Genomic DNA, 17,092 nt, shown 5'->3' with positions numbered 1-17,092 from the left:
GTTCAGTGACAGTCTTCAACCTTTCTCCTCCTCTCCTTCCCCCTCTCCACCTCTCTGACTCCTCTTTGCCATGTCTGTTGTTGCAGGTTAACCTCTGCTCCCCTGTGAACAATGAGAGCTATCAGGAGCGGCTGGTTCGCTTAGAGGGGGACAAAGAGTCTCTGGTGCTCCAGGTAAGGTGCTCCTGTCATCTGTCGCCCCACCATCATCCTTGCAGGATTATAGTTTAGCTTTTAGAGAGAGATAGAGTGAAGGAGGAGCACAGAGCGAAACAGAGAGACAGAGACAGAGACAGGCCCTGGCAGTAAATCTCAGTGAGACAAAAATAATGGTGTTCCAACTAAGGTCCAGTTTCCAGGACCACAAATATGAATTCCATCTAGACACCGTTGCCCTAGAGCACAGAAAAAACTATACCTACCTCGGCTTAAACATCAGCACCACAGGTAACTTTCACAAAGCTGCGATCGATCTGAGAGACAAGGCAAGAAGGTCCTTCTACACCCATCAAAAGGAACATAAAATGTGACATCCCAATTAGGATCTGCCTAAAAGTACTTGAATCTGTTATAGAACCCATTGCCCTTTATGGTTGTACGGTCTGGGGTCCACTCACCAACCAAGAATTCACAAAATGGAACAAACACGAAATTGAGACTCTGCATGCAGAATTCTGCAAAAACATCTTCCTTGAACAACGTAAAACACCAAATAATGCATGCATATCAGAATTCGGCCGATACCCGCTAATGATCAAAATCCAGAAAAGAGACGTTAAATTCTACAACCTCGTAAAAGGAAGCGATTTCCAAACCTTCAATGACAAAGCCAACAGCTACAGATATATTAACCTAGAGAAGAGTCCCCTAAGCAAGCTGTTCCTGGGGCTCTGTTCACAAACACAACCAAACCCCACAGAGCCCCAGGACAGCAACAGGAACATAATTAGACCCAACCAAATCATGAGAAAACAAAAATATAATTATTTGACACATTGAAAAGAATTAACAACCAAAAAAAACAGAGCAAGCTGGATGCTATTTGGCCCTAAACAGAGAGTACACAGTGGCAGAATACCTGACCACTGTGACTGACCCAAAATGAAGGAAAGCTTTGACTGTGTACAGACCCAGTGAGCATAGCCTTGCTATTGCATAGGCAGACCTGGTTCTCCTTGCATAGGCAGACCTGGTTCTCCTTGCATAGGCAGACCTGGTTCTCCTTGCATAGGCAGACCTCGTTCTCACACTGCCCACTAAAGGAGGTGGAAGCTGGGCTGCACTTCCTAACCTCCTGCCAAATGTATGTCCATATTAGAGACAAGGTGAAGAACAAAAAACGATTTAAATACAACCCATATTTATGTTTATTTATTTTCCCTTTTGTACTTTAACTATTTGCACGTTGTTATAACACTGTACATAGCCATACTATGATTTTTGAAATGTCTCTATTCCTTTGAAACTTTTGTGAGAGTAATTTTTACAGTACATTTTTTATTGTTTATTTCACTTTTGTTTATTATCTATTTCACTTGCTATGGCAATGTATACATATGTTTTCCATGCCAATAAAGCCCTTTTAATTTGATTTAATTTAATTGAGAGAGCCCTTCCTCAGGGGTCACCAGGGTCACGTCAGGTGAGTGTAAAGGCATTAGGGGGACAGAGACATGTGACACCTCTGTCCACAGGCCCAAGTGACCTCACGGCTCTGCTGTTCAATTGAGAGAGGAAGGGCAGTATATCACAGAGATGTTAGAATGTCCAGGGCAGGCTAGGGGGGCTGGGGGCTGGTTGTGTGTAGCCGAGAAGCTCAGTCAAACAGAACGCCCCTAGTACATTTCATGTCTGGATAATGCCTCTCGTATTTGGTTGTACTGTAAACATCAGGCTCAAGTGATTTGACAGGGACGCTCCATGCTTTTTTACATCTGTGTAATTGGTAGTTTATACATCTGTAATCTAGTCTACACATTGCATATTTATATTTTCCCTCTTCCTCCTCGGCCTCTGTCATGTCTTATCTAGCTCAACGTGTGCTGCTTAAAACTAGCTTTATCTCAGCGTTGTGCCACAGTAGCCCTTTCTTTCGCACATGCCAGCACATTCCTCAAGCCCCTCTGACAAACGCTGCTGATTGGCCAGCAGGCTTGTGCCTGTTGACTGAAAACATTATTGGGTGGAGCAGGTAAAAGAGAGGTGCTCGCTTTCCCTTTCACCTGCTTCATTGTGAGCTGGCCAGAGTTGTGGGCTCAGTTTACTCAGCTCCGTGTTTGTAGTTCAGTGAACCATGGCAAGCGTAGGTTACCTTCTATGATATTTCACAATGGCTGTTGACATAGAGTTCCAATCCGGCTGAGGAATGAAGTGAAACTACCTGTGGGTTGTCAGAGGAATTAGCAGCATTAGCATACGGATCGCTCCAGTCCTGACCAGGAGAGAGGAGGTATTTGTCAACGTGAGTGACTGAGTAAGGTGTCCTGTGTATGGGTTGGCTTTGTGTGCTATAGGTGAGCGTGCTCACAGACCAAGTGGAGGCCCAGGGAGAGAAGATCCGAGACCTGGAGAGCTCTCTGGAGGAGCACTACCACAAGCTCAACTCCACTGAGGAAATGCTAAAGCAGGTAAGAGACATACTACATTATCACTACTCCACTATCACTACTACACTATCACTATCACTGCTCGGCTTAGAGAGCTAACTGCTGTTGTTTACCTCAACTGGTTTCCTACATACACATAGTCTTGTTTTAGTCCGAGATCAATTGACTATATTTTGTGAATGTGTGATTAGAGCAAGGTTAAAGATTACAAGGTTGCTCAGTAACAAATAGAACGAACAGCCTGTTCTTTTTCTGTTCCTTTAGCGTGAAGTAAGTGTGTGGTAAATTAGTAATAGGAAATGTGGTTTTCATTCATAACCATCCTACAAACATAAAATACTGTTGCTTGTGAGTGACCAGGGCCTAAGGGGTGGCAAAGCCAGGAATGGACTCCCCAGATAGAATTTGTGCCCCTACCAAATGGTATATGAATTACCCTGCCAGGTTTTGCCAGTATTGCACTGCCAGTAGAGTTGACTGGGACAGAGGCTATATGCCGTGTTAACTCTTTATCTGAGGAGGGGTGAGGGGGGGGGTGTAATATTTTCTACCTAAATTCCAAAAATGCATTCTGATTGGGCACCTAGCCATGCAAAATCATAAGGTACCACCTTCGTTAAATTGGTAACCTCTTGAAGCTAGGGGGCACTATTTTTATGTTTGGAAAATAACGTTCCCAAAGTAAACGGCCTATTTCTCAGGACCAGATGCTAGAATATGCATATAATTGACAGATTAGGATAGAAAAGGCTGAGGAAAGGCTGAGGAAAATCCAATCAGGAAGTGCCTCTTATTTTGAAACCTCTGTGTTCCTATGCATGGGATATCAACCAGATTCCTTTTTCTGTGGCTTCCCTAAGGTGTCAACAGTCTTTAGACATAGTTTCAGGCTTTTATTTTGAAAAATGAGCGTGAAGGATCACATTGCGTAAGTGGAGAGGTGGGTGCTCTCAGAGTGAGTTTGTGCGCAATTGAGTAAAGCGGCCATTGTTCCTCCGACTGTTATGGAAAAAGCTACACACTCGGTTTGATATATAATCAAATATATATTTTAAAAACTACCTGAGGAATGATTATAAAAAACGTTTGACATGTTTCTGTGGACATTATGAAGACTATTTGGAATTTCCGTCTGCGTTGCCGTGACCGCTCTTTCCTGTGGATTTCTGAACATAACGCGACAAACAAACGTTGGTATTTTGGGTATAAAAATTATCTTTATGGAACAAAAGGAACATTTTCTTGTTACGGTTTTCATCCGTCGAAAGAGAGTCGGACCAAAATGCAGCGTGGTTAGTTCGATACATCTTTAATAGACGAAAAAACACGAACAATACAAAAACAATAAACGTAACGTGAAAACCTAAACAGTCTATCTTGTGCTAACACACACAGAGACATGAACAATCACCCACGAAACACTCAAAGAATATGGCTGCCTAAATATGGTTCCCAATCAGAGACAACGAGAATCACCTGCCTCTGATTGAGAACCGCCTCAGGCAACCATAGACTTTGCTAGAACACCCCACTAAGCCACAATCCCAAAACCTACGAAAAACCCCCATACATAAACACAACACAAAATAAACCCATGTCACACCCTGGCCTGACCAAATAAATATAGAAAACACAAAATACTAAAACCAGGGCGTGACATTTCTGTGTAACTGGGAGTCTCGTGAGTGAAAACATCTGAAGATCATCAAAGGTAAACGTTTAATTTTGATTGCTTTTCAGATTTTCGTGACCAAGCTTCCTGATGCTAAGTGTACATAATGCTATGCTAGGCTATCGATAAACTTACACAAACACTTGGATTACTTTCGCTGTAAAGCATAATTTCAAAATCTGAGACGACAGGGTGATTAACAAAAGGCTAAACTGTGTTTCGCAATATTGCACTTGTGATTTCATGAATATGAATATTTTCAAGTAATATTATTTGACTGTTGCGCTATGCTATTCAGCGGTTGCTGACGAAAATGATCCCGCTACAGGGATGTGTGCGTCAAGAAGTAAAGGATGTTCCTAGACAGGGATTTTTTTCTGTCCCTTTTGCAGACTGCTACAGTTAATAATAGGCTAGCTAGTAGCTAGTAGCTGTCACAACTTCCACCGAAGTTGGTCCCTCTCCTTGTTCGGGCAGTGTTCGGCGGTCGACGTCACCGAGCTTCTAGCCATCTCTGATCCATTTTTCATTTTCCATTGGTTTTGTCTTCCTTCACACCTGGTTCCAATCCCATTGATTATATGTTGTGTATTTAACCCAATGTTTCCCCTCATGTCCTTGTCGGTGATTGTTTGATTGTATGTTATGTGCAAGATATGTTCTGGTGTGCGACGGGTTTTGTACCCACTTTTATTATTTTGTATATTTTGGTTTTCTGAGATTTGTGAGCACTTATTAAACGACTCCGTTGACACCAAGTTCGTTCTCCTGCACCTGACTTCGCTGCCACCAGCACACACCCATTACAGAATCACCGACCCGAACTATAGAGTCAGCAGGAGAAGGTACCCCGGCCAGTGAGGTGCTGGAGCACGTCCAGGAGCATGCAGTTATGCTTCACCATCTTGGCGCCGCCATGGATCACGTTGTCCAGACAATGGACCGCTGGGAGAGACGGGGAGATCTTCCAGCACCTCCACAAGCACAACCGGGGTCTCTCCTGAGCGCCCCTTTCCCATCTGAACCCAGTGTTATCCGTCTCTCCTTGCCCCGGGAGTACAACGGGAGGGCTGTGAACTGCCAGGGGTTCTTATTGTAATTAGACCTGTATCTGGCCACCGTCCACCCGGCTCCATCGGGCCGTGAGAGGGTGTCCGCCCTTGTCTCATGCGTTGGCCCTGGAGTGCGTCGTTGGACCAGTTTGAGGAGTTCACCCACCTTTTCCGGGAAGACTTCGAACACCCGCCCGAGGATAGAGAGGCGGGTGAGCGCCTCTACCATCTGAGGCAGGAGACGAGGAGCGCCCAGGAGTTTGCCCTGGAGTTCAGGACTCTGGCTGCCGGCGCGAAATGGAACAACAGGGCCCTGATTGACCATTAGCATTGCAGTCTGCGTGAGGACGTCCGTCGGGAGCCGGCCTACAGAGACACCACCCTCACGTTTGACCAGCAGGTGGACCTGTCCATCCGGCTGGACAACCTGCTGGCTACTCGCGGACGTTCAGATCGGGGTCTGGTGGTTCCATCCTTCCGCTTCCCCTCTCTGATACCCATGGAGCTGGGAGGGGCGATGTGCAGGGAGACCGGAGGGGGTTCCCGCTCGTGCACCATCTGTGGCCGCAGAGATCACACTGCCGGTCAGTCCTGGGTTGGTTCCTTTGGGAATCGAGGCAGTAGGCAGGGCGCTCTGGCGTCACTCCCGGTGAGACGGCGCCATTCTCATCCAGAGCCCTATATTGCACATATGTTTGTGTCTGTCACGTTCCCTGAGTTTTCCCCGCATTCCCAGCATAAGGCGCTCGTCGATTCAGGCGCGGCTGGGAATTTTATTTCTCGAGCTTTAGCCTGTAGTTTAGGGATCCCCATCATTTCCATGGATGTGCCCTTCCCCGTTCACACCTTAGATAGTCGACCATTAGGGTCAGGGTTGATTAGGGAGGTCACCGCGCCTTTGGGCATAGTGACGCAGGGGGGGTCATACGGAGAGAATTAGTCTCTGCCTTATTGACTCTCCTGCATTTCCCAGGTGTTGGGCCTACCCTGGTTAGCTTGTCATAACCCCACTGTTTCTTGGCCACAGAGGGCTCTCACGGGGTGGTCACGAGAGTGCTCAGGTAGGTGTTTAGGGGTTTCCGTTGGTGCTACTACGGTGGAGAGTCCAGACCAGGTCTCCACCGTGCGCATTCCCCCTGAATTTGAATTTGAATTTCTCCAAAAAGAAGGCGACTCAATTACCACCTCATCAACGGGGCGATTGTGCGATAGATCTCCTGGTAGACGCTGCACTTCCCAGGAGTCACGTGTATCCCCTCTCACAGGCGGAGACGGAGGCTATGGAAACATATGTCTCCGAATCCCTGCGAAGGTCCTCCACTTCACCCGCCTCCTCGAGTTTCTTTTTTGTGGAGAAGGAGGGAGGTCTGCGCCCGTGTATTGACTATCGGGTTCTGAATCAGATCACTGTGAGGTATAGTTACCCGCTACCGCTCATAGCCACAGCGTTAGAGTCAATGCACGGGGTGCGCTTCTTTACCAAATTAGATCTCAGGAGCGCTTACAACCTGGTGCGTATCTGAGAGGGAGACGAGTGGAAGATGGCTTTCAGTACCACCTCTGGGCACTATGAGTACCTCGTAATGCCGTACGGGTTGATGAATGCGCCATCAGTCTTCCAAGCCTTTGTAGACAAGATTTTCAGGGACCTGCACGGGCAGGGTGTAGTGGTGTATATTGATGACATTTTGATATACTCCGCTACATGCACTGAGCATGTGTCCCTGGTGCGCAGAATGCTTGATCGCCTGTTGGAGCATGACCTGTACGTCAACGCTGAGAAATGCCAGTTCTTCCAACAGTCCGTCTCCTTCCTAGGGTATCGCATTTCCACTACAGGGGTGGAGAATGAGAGTGACCGCATTGCAGCCGTGCGTAATTGGCCGACTCCCACCACGGTAAAGGAGGTGCAGCGGTTCTCAGGGTTAGCCAACTACTATCGGAGGTTTATCCAGGGTTTTGGTCAGATAGTGGGTCCCATTACCTCACTGCTGAAGGGGGGTCCGGTGCGCTTGCAGTGATCAGCTGAGGTGGACAGGGCTTTTAGTCACCTGAGGGCTCTGTTTACCTCGGCTCCCGTGTTGGCCCATCGGGATCCCTCTTTGGCGATCATAGTGGAGGTGGACGCGTCCGAGGCTGGGATAGGAGCTGTGCTCTCTCAGCGCTCGGTTACGCCACCGAAGCTCCGCCCCTGTGCCTTCTTCTCAAAGAAGCTCAGCCCGTGGGAGCGAAACTATGATGTGGGGGACCGGGAGCTGTTGGCTGTCATCAAGGTCTTGAAGGCGTGGAGACATTGGCCTGAGGTGGCTAGACACCCTTTTCTCATCTGGACTGACCACCACAATCTGGAGTACATCCGGGCGGCGAAGAGACTGAATCCTTGCCAGAAAAGGTGGGCCATGTTTTTCACCCGTTTTGTGTTTACCCTTTCCAACAGACCAGGCTCCCAGAACGTTAAGGCAGATGCATTGTCCCGGCTGTATGACACAGAGGAGCGGCCCATGGATCCTACTCCCGTACTCCCCGCCTCTTGCCTGGTGGCACCGGTAGTGTGGGAGTTGGACGTGGACATTGAGCAGGCGTTGTGTGCAGAGCCCGCTCCCCGCCAGTGTCCAGCTGGGCGTCTGTACGTTCCGTCTTCTGTCCGCGACCGGCTGACCTATTGGGCGTCACCCTCCTCTGGTCATCCTAGGATCGGTTGGAAAGTGCACTGTTTTAGTGGGAAGTACTGATGGCCCACTTTGGCTAAGGATGTGAGGGTTTATGTTTCCTCTTGCTCGGTGTGCGCCCAGTGTAAGACTCCTAGGCATCTGCCCAGAGGTAAGTTACAACCCTTACCCGTTCCACAATGGCCGTGGTCGCACCTGTCGGTATATTTCCTGACTGATCTTCCTCCTTCACAGGGTAACACCACGATCCTGGTCGTTGTGGATCGTTTTTCTAAGTCCTGTCGTCTCTTCTCTTTGCCCGGTCTCCCTACGGCCCTACAGACTGCGGAGGCCCTGTTTAAACACGTCTTCAGGCACTACGGGGTGCCTGAGGATTTAATGTCTGATCAGGGTCCCCAGTTCACGTCGAGGGTCTGGAAGGTGTTCATAGAACGTCTGGGGGTCACGGTCAGCCTTACCTCAGGTTTGCACCCTGAGAGTAACGGGCAGGTAGAGAAAGTTAACCAGGATGTGGGTAGGTTTCTGAGGTCTTATTGCCAGGACCGGCCGGGGGAGTGGGCAGCGTTCGTGCCCTGGGCAGAGATAGCCCAGAACTCGCTCCGCCACTCCTCCACTAATCTCTCTCCCTTCCAGTGTGTATTGGGGTATCAGCCGGTTCTGGCTCCTTGGCATCAGAGTCAGACCGAGGCTCCTGTGGTGGACGACTGGTTCCGATGTGAAGAGGAAACATGGGCCACCCATGTCCACCTTCAGCAAGCTGTGCTGCGCCAGAAAGTTGGTGCAGACCACCGTCACCGCAGTGAGTCCCCGGGGGACCGGGTCTGTCACGACTTCCGCCGAAGTCCCTCTCCTTGTTTGGGCGGTGTTCGGCGGTCGACGTCACCGACCTTCTAGCCATCGCTGATCCATTTTTCATTTTCCATTGGTTTTGTCTCGTCTTCCTTCACACCTGGTTCCAATCATATCGATTACATGCTGTGTATTTAACCCTCTGTTTCCCCTCATGTCCTTGTCAGTGATTGTTTGATTGTATGTTATGTGCAAGATATATTCTGGTGTGCGATGGGTTTTGTCCCCACTTTTATTATTTTGTATATTTTGGTTTTCTGAGTTTTGTGAGTACTTATTAAACGACTCCGTTTATACCAAGTTTGTTCTCCTGCGCCAGACTTTCCTGCCACCAGCACACACCCATTACAGTAGCTTTGTTAAGTTTTGTTAGCAGCGCACTGAATAATTGTAGCTAGTTGGCTAAGCTTTGATCAGCACGGATATCCGAAACTGTCTGGGCACTGTCAAGAGCAAAATAATTGAGGACCACCATGTCGAAAGCCATGCCAAGCTCAACGAACAGCCTGCAGGACTGACCACCGAGGTTGAGGAGCCTAGCAGCAAATGTAATACCCGCCCATCCCCCACACCACCTGCTGACCAACAAGATCGAGAAGAGCCCGGGCCTAGCGCCAGCAGCACGAGGGTGACATCACAACAAGCACCTGCACCTCTGTTACCCCAGCCACTAGACCTGACGACCTGTTGAATCTAACCCGAAACTGAACCAGTGGAATCAGAGTTTATTTTGACTCGCACATTCTTGCGAAGTGAAATCGGAACCACAGCCAGCAACAACAAATGGACCACACTCAGGGTTCTTCAAAGATACAGCGGGCCTTCGTCAGCAATGACGACTGTGCTGTTGGCACTGAAGCGCGATTAACATTTTGGGGGCATCTACAGCAATGTGCGAAATTCCTTCTCCAACCTGAAGAACGTATTCAGTGAACACAGCATGTTACGTCAACGAAAAGCCCAGCTTGTCCAGCTGGCATTTGAGAGGGGACCTGACAAGTACATTTTGCCAGGAAGGAGAATGGAATCAGAAACTTCTCTTGAGGTTCAACACTGCATCGGGAGGCTGCTGCAACTCGTCTAAATGGTAAGTTACAACCTTGATGGCCCTCGCCGCCGTGCCAGAATGATTTATTCATTGGTTTTCCCTCATGTAAGCCTACTGGTTGTTTGGCAAATGTTTGTATAGTATAGTTTAGGCTTTTGCTTTTACATCAATGCATATTTTAGATGTATCTGTGATTCCTAATGTCATTGTTTGTCACGTTCTGACCTTTATTTCCTTTGTTTTGTCATTATTTAGTATGGTCAGGGCGTGAGTTGGGTGGGCAGTCTATGTTTGTTTTTCTATGATTTGGGTATTTCTATGTTTCGGCCTAGTATGGTTCTCAATCAGAGGCAGGTGTCATTAGTTGTCTCTGATTGAGAATCATACTTAGGTAGCCTGGGTTTCACTGTGTGTTTGTGGGTGATTGTTCCTGTCTCTGTCTTTGCACCAGATAGGACTGTTTAGGTTTTTCATGTTTATTGTTTTGTAGTGTTCATGTGTACATTTACATATTAAAAGAACCATGGACACTTACCACGCCGCATATTGGTCCTCTGATCCTTTTCGCCTCTCCTCTTCGGAAGAAGAGGAGGAAATCCCTGACATTGTTTGCTTTTGCAGATGTAATTTCTATTGACAGATATACAGCTTTGCTTTTATTTGATGGGTATAGGGACAATAACCAATGTAGGAAAATTGGTTGTGCTCTGAGGTGAGCCCTGGTGCAGTGCTCCTGTTGTCCTGGCTGTCCACTATGGTGGTGCTGAATTTGGCAGCGCATCTAACGTTATCCTTTCATCGCGCTGACTGGTGGTAACCTTCTGTCCATGGTCCTAAATCGATGGTTATGGTGTGTGCTGTTTTAATGAGCGCATCTTGGGCTACCAGTCTTCATGGGGCTTCTCTTCAACATCGCTTGCTTTCTTGTGAGCAAAATGACACTGTATATGGCTGCATTTCAGATAGGCCTAGATTTGTGTACATTTTGCATGTCGCAGTAGTAGGACCAATACCGTGTGTAGCCTACTAAAACAAGTAGGAAAACGTTCACTCTGTTGTGATTCATTTGTATTACACACAGTCGCTGTGTGACAGGCTACTGTAAAAGTGATGTCAGACCTATGAAAACGACACACTTAGCCTACTTATCCGCCCCCTCCCTGCTCTCTTGCTATAGCTTGTGTGTGTAACAAACTCTCCCACACAGAAAATATTGCGCACCTGGAGAAGTGGTGGCTTAGTTACGCTCATGGCATAGTGTCACACATTCGACAGCATTGTAGATTATAGTTATAATGATCAAAGTTTAATCTATGAATCTTTGATAGCCTAGTGGTGCGCATCTTGCCGAGCTGCCATGTTCGTGTTGGTATGTGCAAAGCATGTGTAGGCAGGCCTATGGCAGCTACGGTTGCATTTCCGATACACTTGTATGGCGCATATCTTTGTGCTATTATATAAGACGGGTACATTTCAGATACATTTTTTGTACATTTAAACAGTAGGACCAATCTTGTTTTAAAGCATTACTACTCGTGCCACCCATGGATTTAAAATGCCCCCTCAGTCATGTCATCCTGGAGTAACTCACCTCGATTGCACAAAGTTTGTCACTAAGAAGGTGGAGGGAAACAAAGTCCACTTCCTTTCGGTCTTACAGGGTGACTTCCTATGGCTTACTGACTCCATTGTGTTATAAGAGCAGAGATTTTTATGGGAGTGGGCTCTACTAAAAACAGACAGCATAGTCTTTCTGAATTTAAAACGGCACATAAAAATGTTGGGAAAAAATGTGACTCTGAAAATGTCCGCTCTAACTGTATAGTTTAGGTGCACCCATAGTCGGACGTTTACATACACTTAGGATGGAGTCATTAAAACTCGTGGAAAATTCCAGAAAATGATGTTGTGGCTTTAGAAGCTTCTGATAGGCTAATTGACATCATTTGAGTCAATTGGAGATGTACCTGTGGATGTATTTCAAGGCCTACCTTCAAACACAGTGCCTCTTTGCTTGACATCATGGTAAAATCAAAGGAAATCAGCCAAGACCTCAGAAAAAAATTTGTGGACCTCCACAAGTCTGGCTCATCCTTGGGAGCAATTTCCAAACGCCTGAATGTACCACATTCATCTGTACAAGCAATAGTACACAAGTATAAACACCATGGGACCATGCAGCCGTCATATCGCTCAGGAAGGAGACGTGTTCTGTCTCCTAGTGATGAACGTACTTTGGTGTGAAAAGTGCAAATCAATCCCAGAACAACAGCAAAGGACCTTGTGAAGATGCTGGAGGAAACAGGTACAAAACTATCTATTTTCACAGTAAAACAAGAGCTATATTGACTTAACCTGAAAGGCTGCTCAGCAAGGAAGAAACCACTGCTCCAAAACCGCCATAAAGAAGCCAGACTACAGTTTGCAACTGCACATGGGGACAAAGATTGTACTTTTTGAAGAAATGTCCTCTGGTCTGATGAATCAAAAATAGAACTGTTTGGCCATAATGACCATCTTTATGTTTGGAGGAAAAGGGGGATGCTTGCAAGCCGAAGAACACCATCCCAACCGTGAAGCACGTGAAGCATCATGTTGTGGGGGTGCTTTGCTGCAGGAGGGACTGGTGCACTTCACAAAATGGATGGCATCATGAGGAAGGAAAATTATGTGACTATATTGAAGCAACATCTCAAGACATCATCAGGAAGTTAAAGCTTGGTCGCAAATGGGTCTTCCAAATGGACAATGACCCCAAGCATACTTCCAAAGTTGTGGCATTATGGCTTAAGGACAACAAAGTTATGGTATTGGAGTGGCCATCACAAAGCCCTGACCTCAATCCTATAGAAAATGTGTGGGCTGAACTGAAGAAGCCTCTGCTAGCAAGGAGGCCTACAAACCTGACTCAGTTACACCAGCTCTGTCAGTAGAAATGGGCCAAAATTCACCCAACTTATTGTGGGAAGCTTGTGGAAGGCTACCCGAAACGTTTGACCCAAGTTAAACAATTGAAAGGCAATTTTACAAAATACTAATTGAGTGTATGTAAACTTCTGACCCACTGGGAATGTGATGAAAGAAATAAAAGCTGAAATAAATCACTCTCTCTAATATTATTCTGACATTTGACATTCTTAAAATAAAGTGGTGATCGTAACTGACCTAAGACAGGGAATTTTTACTTGGATTAAATGTCAGGAATTGTGAAAAACTGAGTTTAAATGTATTTGGCGTAAGGTGTATAAGGTGTATGTAAACTTTCGACTTCAACTCTAGCTGTGTGTACCAGGACACCGTGCCAAACAGCCTTTGGATCATCAAAAGTGGATAGGTCTTGTCGCTGCCTTATGTGCCAATATGATGTAAGTAAGTAAGCCATGTTTGTTGTGGCGGTTAGGGAGGGGGACAGGGTGAGAGTTGTCCAGTTTGTGCTCTTACCATCAGAGACAGGGGTGAGGGGTTGTGAGTGGAGAGGAGCCATTGAGCAGTGTCTGCTGATGCCTCTTATTAGGCTACCTAATTTAGGAATCAAAAAGCCCTCTGTTTGGGCTTTTCAACTGCTCCTTTGTCTACTCTGGAGCCGGTTTGCTCCCCATAAATGGCAATGGTAAAAAGTGAATTTGTTGTTTTTCAGTTTAATTGACCTCAAATTCCGGGCAGATTTTTTTCTTTTTTTGTACATAAGCACAGGTCTAGGGGAAAACCTTTTTTCCCCCTCAAGTTGTCATGGAGAATATACAATAAATGCTTATTTATGTTTAGAGACCACAGCCACTGGTGTCTACTGTCTACAGTGCTCTGTGGTGTGGCTGGTATCTCTTAGCAGGTCCCTTGTGTTTGACCTTTATCGATAACCAGACACTGTCTATCTTCACATTGTTTGGCTCCATTGAAGTTTTTAATGAGATCTGTTTAAACAATGTGCGTGGTGTGATTAGGCAAGGTCAATGGCAAGGTTGATCTTTGTCACTGCTGTTCTGAGCCTGAAATGGAGATAGCTCTTTTCTGAGTGTCAAGAGAATGCTTCTCAGTATCTGCTGCCAGTTCCAGCAAAAGCTAATGGGTGAGTGTGTTGAGCAGATTATTTCGTCAATCGACTCATCAGACCTATACTCACTCAGAGCGAGTGTGCAAAGCTGTTATCAAGGCAAAAGGTGGCTACTTTGAAGAATCTCAACTATAACATATATTTTGTTTTGTTTAACACTTGTTTGGTTACTACAGGATTCCACATGTGTTATTTCATAGTTTTGATGTCTTCACTATTATTCTACATAGTAAAAAAAATTGTACAAATAAAGAAAATGAGAAGGTGTGTCCAAACTTTTGACTGGTACTGTATGTAAATGTGGTATTTCAGCTTTTAAATTTTTTTATAAATTAGAAAAGAAAAAGAAAAAAATATGATATAGGGTATTGTGTATCGATTGATTTAATCCATTTTAGAATGATTTAATCCATTTTAGAATAAGGCTGTAACCTAACAAAATGTGGAGAAAGTCAAGGGGTTTGAATACTTTCCGACAGCACTGTATTAAAGCAAAAAATGCCAGAGAACCCGGGAGTTATCGTATGACAACTCCCAACAAGGGCCAGGATACAGCCCTTGGAGGGAGTTGTCACATGATAATTCCGGGATTGGGTTTGAGAGCATTATTGCTTTTCTAAAACAGTTGCCAACATATTTCTAAAAATATGAATGCATTCTTTTTGTAAAACATTATTTTAACTAGGGATGCACAATATCTAACATATCGGAATCGGGCGATATTAGCTAAAAATGCCAACATCGGTATCGGCCCACGTCAAAGCTGACGTGCATACCTATTTAACGTAGGTAGATGATGTGCATACCTATTTAACGTAGGTAGATGATGTGCATACCTATTTAACGTAGGTAGATGATGTGCATACCTATTTAACGTAGGTACATGATGTGCATACCTATATAACGTAGGTACATGATGTGCATACCTATATAACGTAGGTACATGATGTGCATACCTATATAACGTAGGTAGATGATGTGCATACCTATTTAACGTAGCTACATGATGTGCATACCTATATAACGTAGGTACATGATGTGCATACCTATTTAACGTAGGTACATGACGTGCATACCTATTTAATGTAGGTACATGACGTGCATACCTATTTAACGTAGGTACATGATGTGCATACCTATTTAACGTAGGTAGATGACGTGCATACCTATTTAACGTAGGTACATGACGTGCATACCTATTTAACGTAGGTACATGATGTGCATACCTATTTAACGTAGGTAGATGACGTGCATACCTATTTAACATAGGTAGATGACGTGCATAACTATTTAACGTAGGTAGATGACATGCATACCAATTTAACGTAGGTAGACGATGTGCATACCGATATAATGTAGGTAGATGATGTGCATACCTATTTAACGTAGGTACATGACGTGCATACCTATTTAACGTAGGTAAATGACGTGCATACCTATTTAACGTAGGTAGATGACGTGCATACCTATTTAACGTAGGTAGATGACGTGCATACCTATTTAACGTAGGTAGATGATGTGCATACCTATATAACGTAGGTAGATGATGTGCATACCTATTTAACGTAGGTAGATGACGTGCATACCTATTTAACGTAGGTACATGACGTAATGACGCCAAGTAAAATTTGGGAAAATTAAGTGTATAGGCTTTTTTTCCAAGGGAGATGAATTTGAGTTTCCTGCCTGGGCTGCGTGAGAGTGGAATAATGACATAACCATGCCATTGTATTTTGTGGGAGTTGTTGTCCCACAATCCCGCATAAACAACTCCCGCATATCAACCAATTAGCATCCAGGGTCCAAACAACCCATTTTATAATGCAATGTGTTCTATTTCATTCTGTGATCCCAACAACCAGAATGTCACAGTGACATCCTCATTCTGAGAAAGGAATTAATCAAAGCAACCATGACAACAAAAACACACACACACACACTAAAGGCTGGTTAGCTACCTTGTTATCTGGCTAGCCGCTGACAATGTCTTAACTTTAGAAATGTTTTATTCATTATTACAGGAAAATAAATTCACAAGATTCATTATTAACAAGTTAATGGCGAGCTAATTACAGTGAGTAGAATTTTAGAATGTGCACTCTCAATCGCTGTCTCAGTCAGTTAACCATGACAATGGATGCAGTGACAGGGTCAAAGTTGAACTTTTTTCATCAATCTGCGACAAGGAAACCGACAGTCCGAGTGACGGTATGAAGACATTGTAATTATATACAGACATGTCGATAGACAAAGTATGAACCAGCCTAGCCTACCCGTTTCCTGCAGTCAAATAATGAAGTGGCCTCATGGATGGAATTAATCAACATTATTATTGTTTGTTTTTTACGCCGAAGGTCCGGTCAAACGGTTTTTAGATGTTTCAGTCTTCTGTGATGTATATAAAGTGTAATGTTGAGATGCAAACAAAAAAATGTAACACATTTCAACTCTATATCTGAGATGGTACAGGTGTCTTTTTTTTTAAGCCCATACCTAAGTGTGTTATGTGTATACTTTTGTTTCAAAGTAGATTTGTTTAAGACTACCAAGAAACACTATGTGTGACCCTGTTTTAGCCCACTGCAGTAAAAGGCTAAGAATGAATATTTGCTATTAGAGAGCCAGTCCAGTCTAGGATTGCAGGTTTGATAGCTTGACCTACCACACATCCCCCCTTCCTTCTCCCTGTGTCCTACTTGACCAAGCAGGTGAGGGTACAGTTGCAGAGAGTCAGTGGCATCTTAGCCACTTAGTAGTCCCAGATCTCTTTTGGCTGTTTAGTCAACTATGGGTGTTGTCTGCCAAACATACTGTATGTCTTAGGAGTTGGTTATACGGCACCAACAGATCTGCGACCAGGCTAGTGGCACCTTGGGTCTGCTGAGAGGTCTGACAGACTGACACACCTCTGGCTCTGGTCCCTGGCCCAGGGAAAAGAAGAGGTCCTGTTTCAGAGGGACAAAGAGGGGCTTGGCCCCGGACTCTGATCACTGACTCTGAAAGCCTGAGTGGCATGTTGACCTAGTCAGGCTAGTCAGCCACAACACTCAGAATGAGAGCCCATAGCAGTTCAACACAGTCCAATCAAGCCTAGATAAACGGATAGTTGGATATCAGAACGCCACAGCCTGCAGAGCTAGTTAGGA

General features: G+C 45.3%; 1 protein-coding gene across 6 annotated transcripts in view; it reads left to right on the top strand.

Annotated features, from left to right (window-relative positions):
• LOC109888901 (liprin-beta-2) overlaps positions 1-17,092 on the top strand; it is a 124,289-nt gene that overhangs the window by 63,725 nt on the left and 43,472 nt on the right. For all 6 annotated transcript variants that reach the window (XM_031823051.1, XM_031823052.1, XM_031823057.1 and 3 more), the window contains 2 exons: positions 87-173; positions 2,513-2,626. In XM_031823051.1, the coding sequence (XP_031678911.1) occupies positions 87-173; positions 2,513-2,626 (201 nt within the window). The remainder of the gene's footprint in view (positions 1-86; positions 174-2,512; positions 2,627-17,092) is intronic.

The sequence above is a fragment of the Oncorhynchus kisutch genome, linkage group LG4 (assembly GCF_002021735.2).
Source record: "Oncorhynchus kisutch isolate 150728-3 linkage group LG4, Okis_V2, whole genome shotgun sequence".
Classification (NCBI taxonomy): Eukaryota; Metazoa; Chordata; class Actinopteri; order Salmoniformes; family Salmonidae; genus Oncorhynchus; species Oncorhynchus kisutch.
Note: the sequence above shows the minus strand (reverse complement) of the source record. Positions and strands in the feature narration are given on the sequence as shown.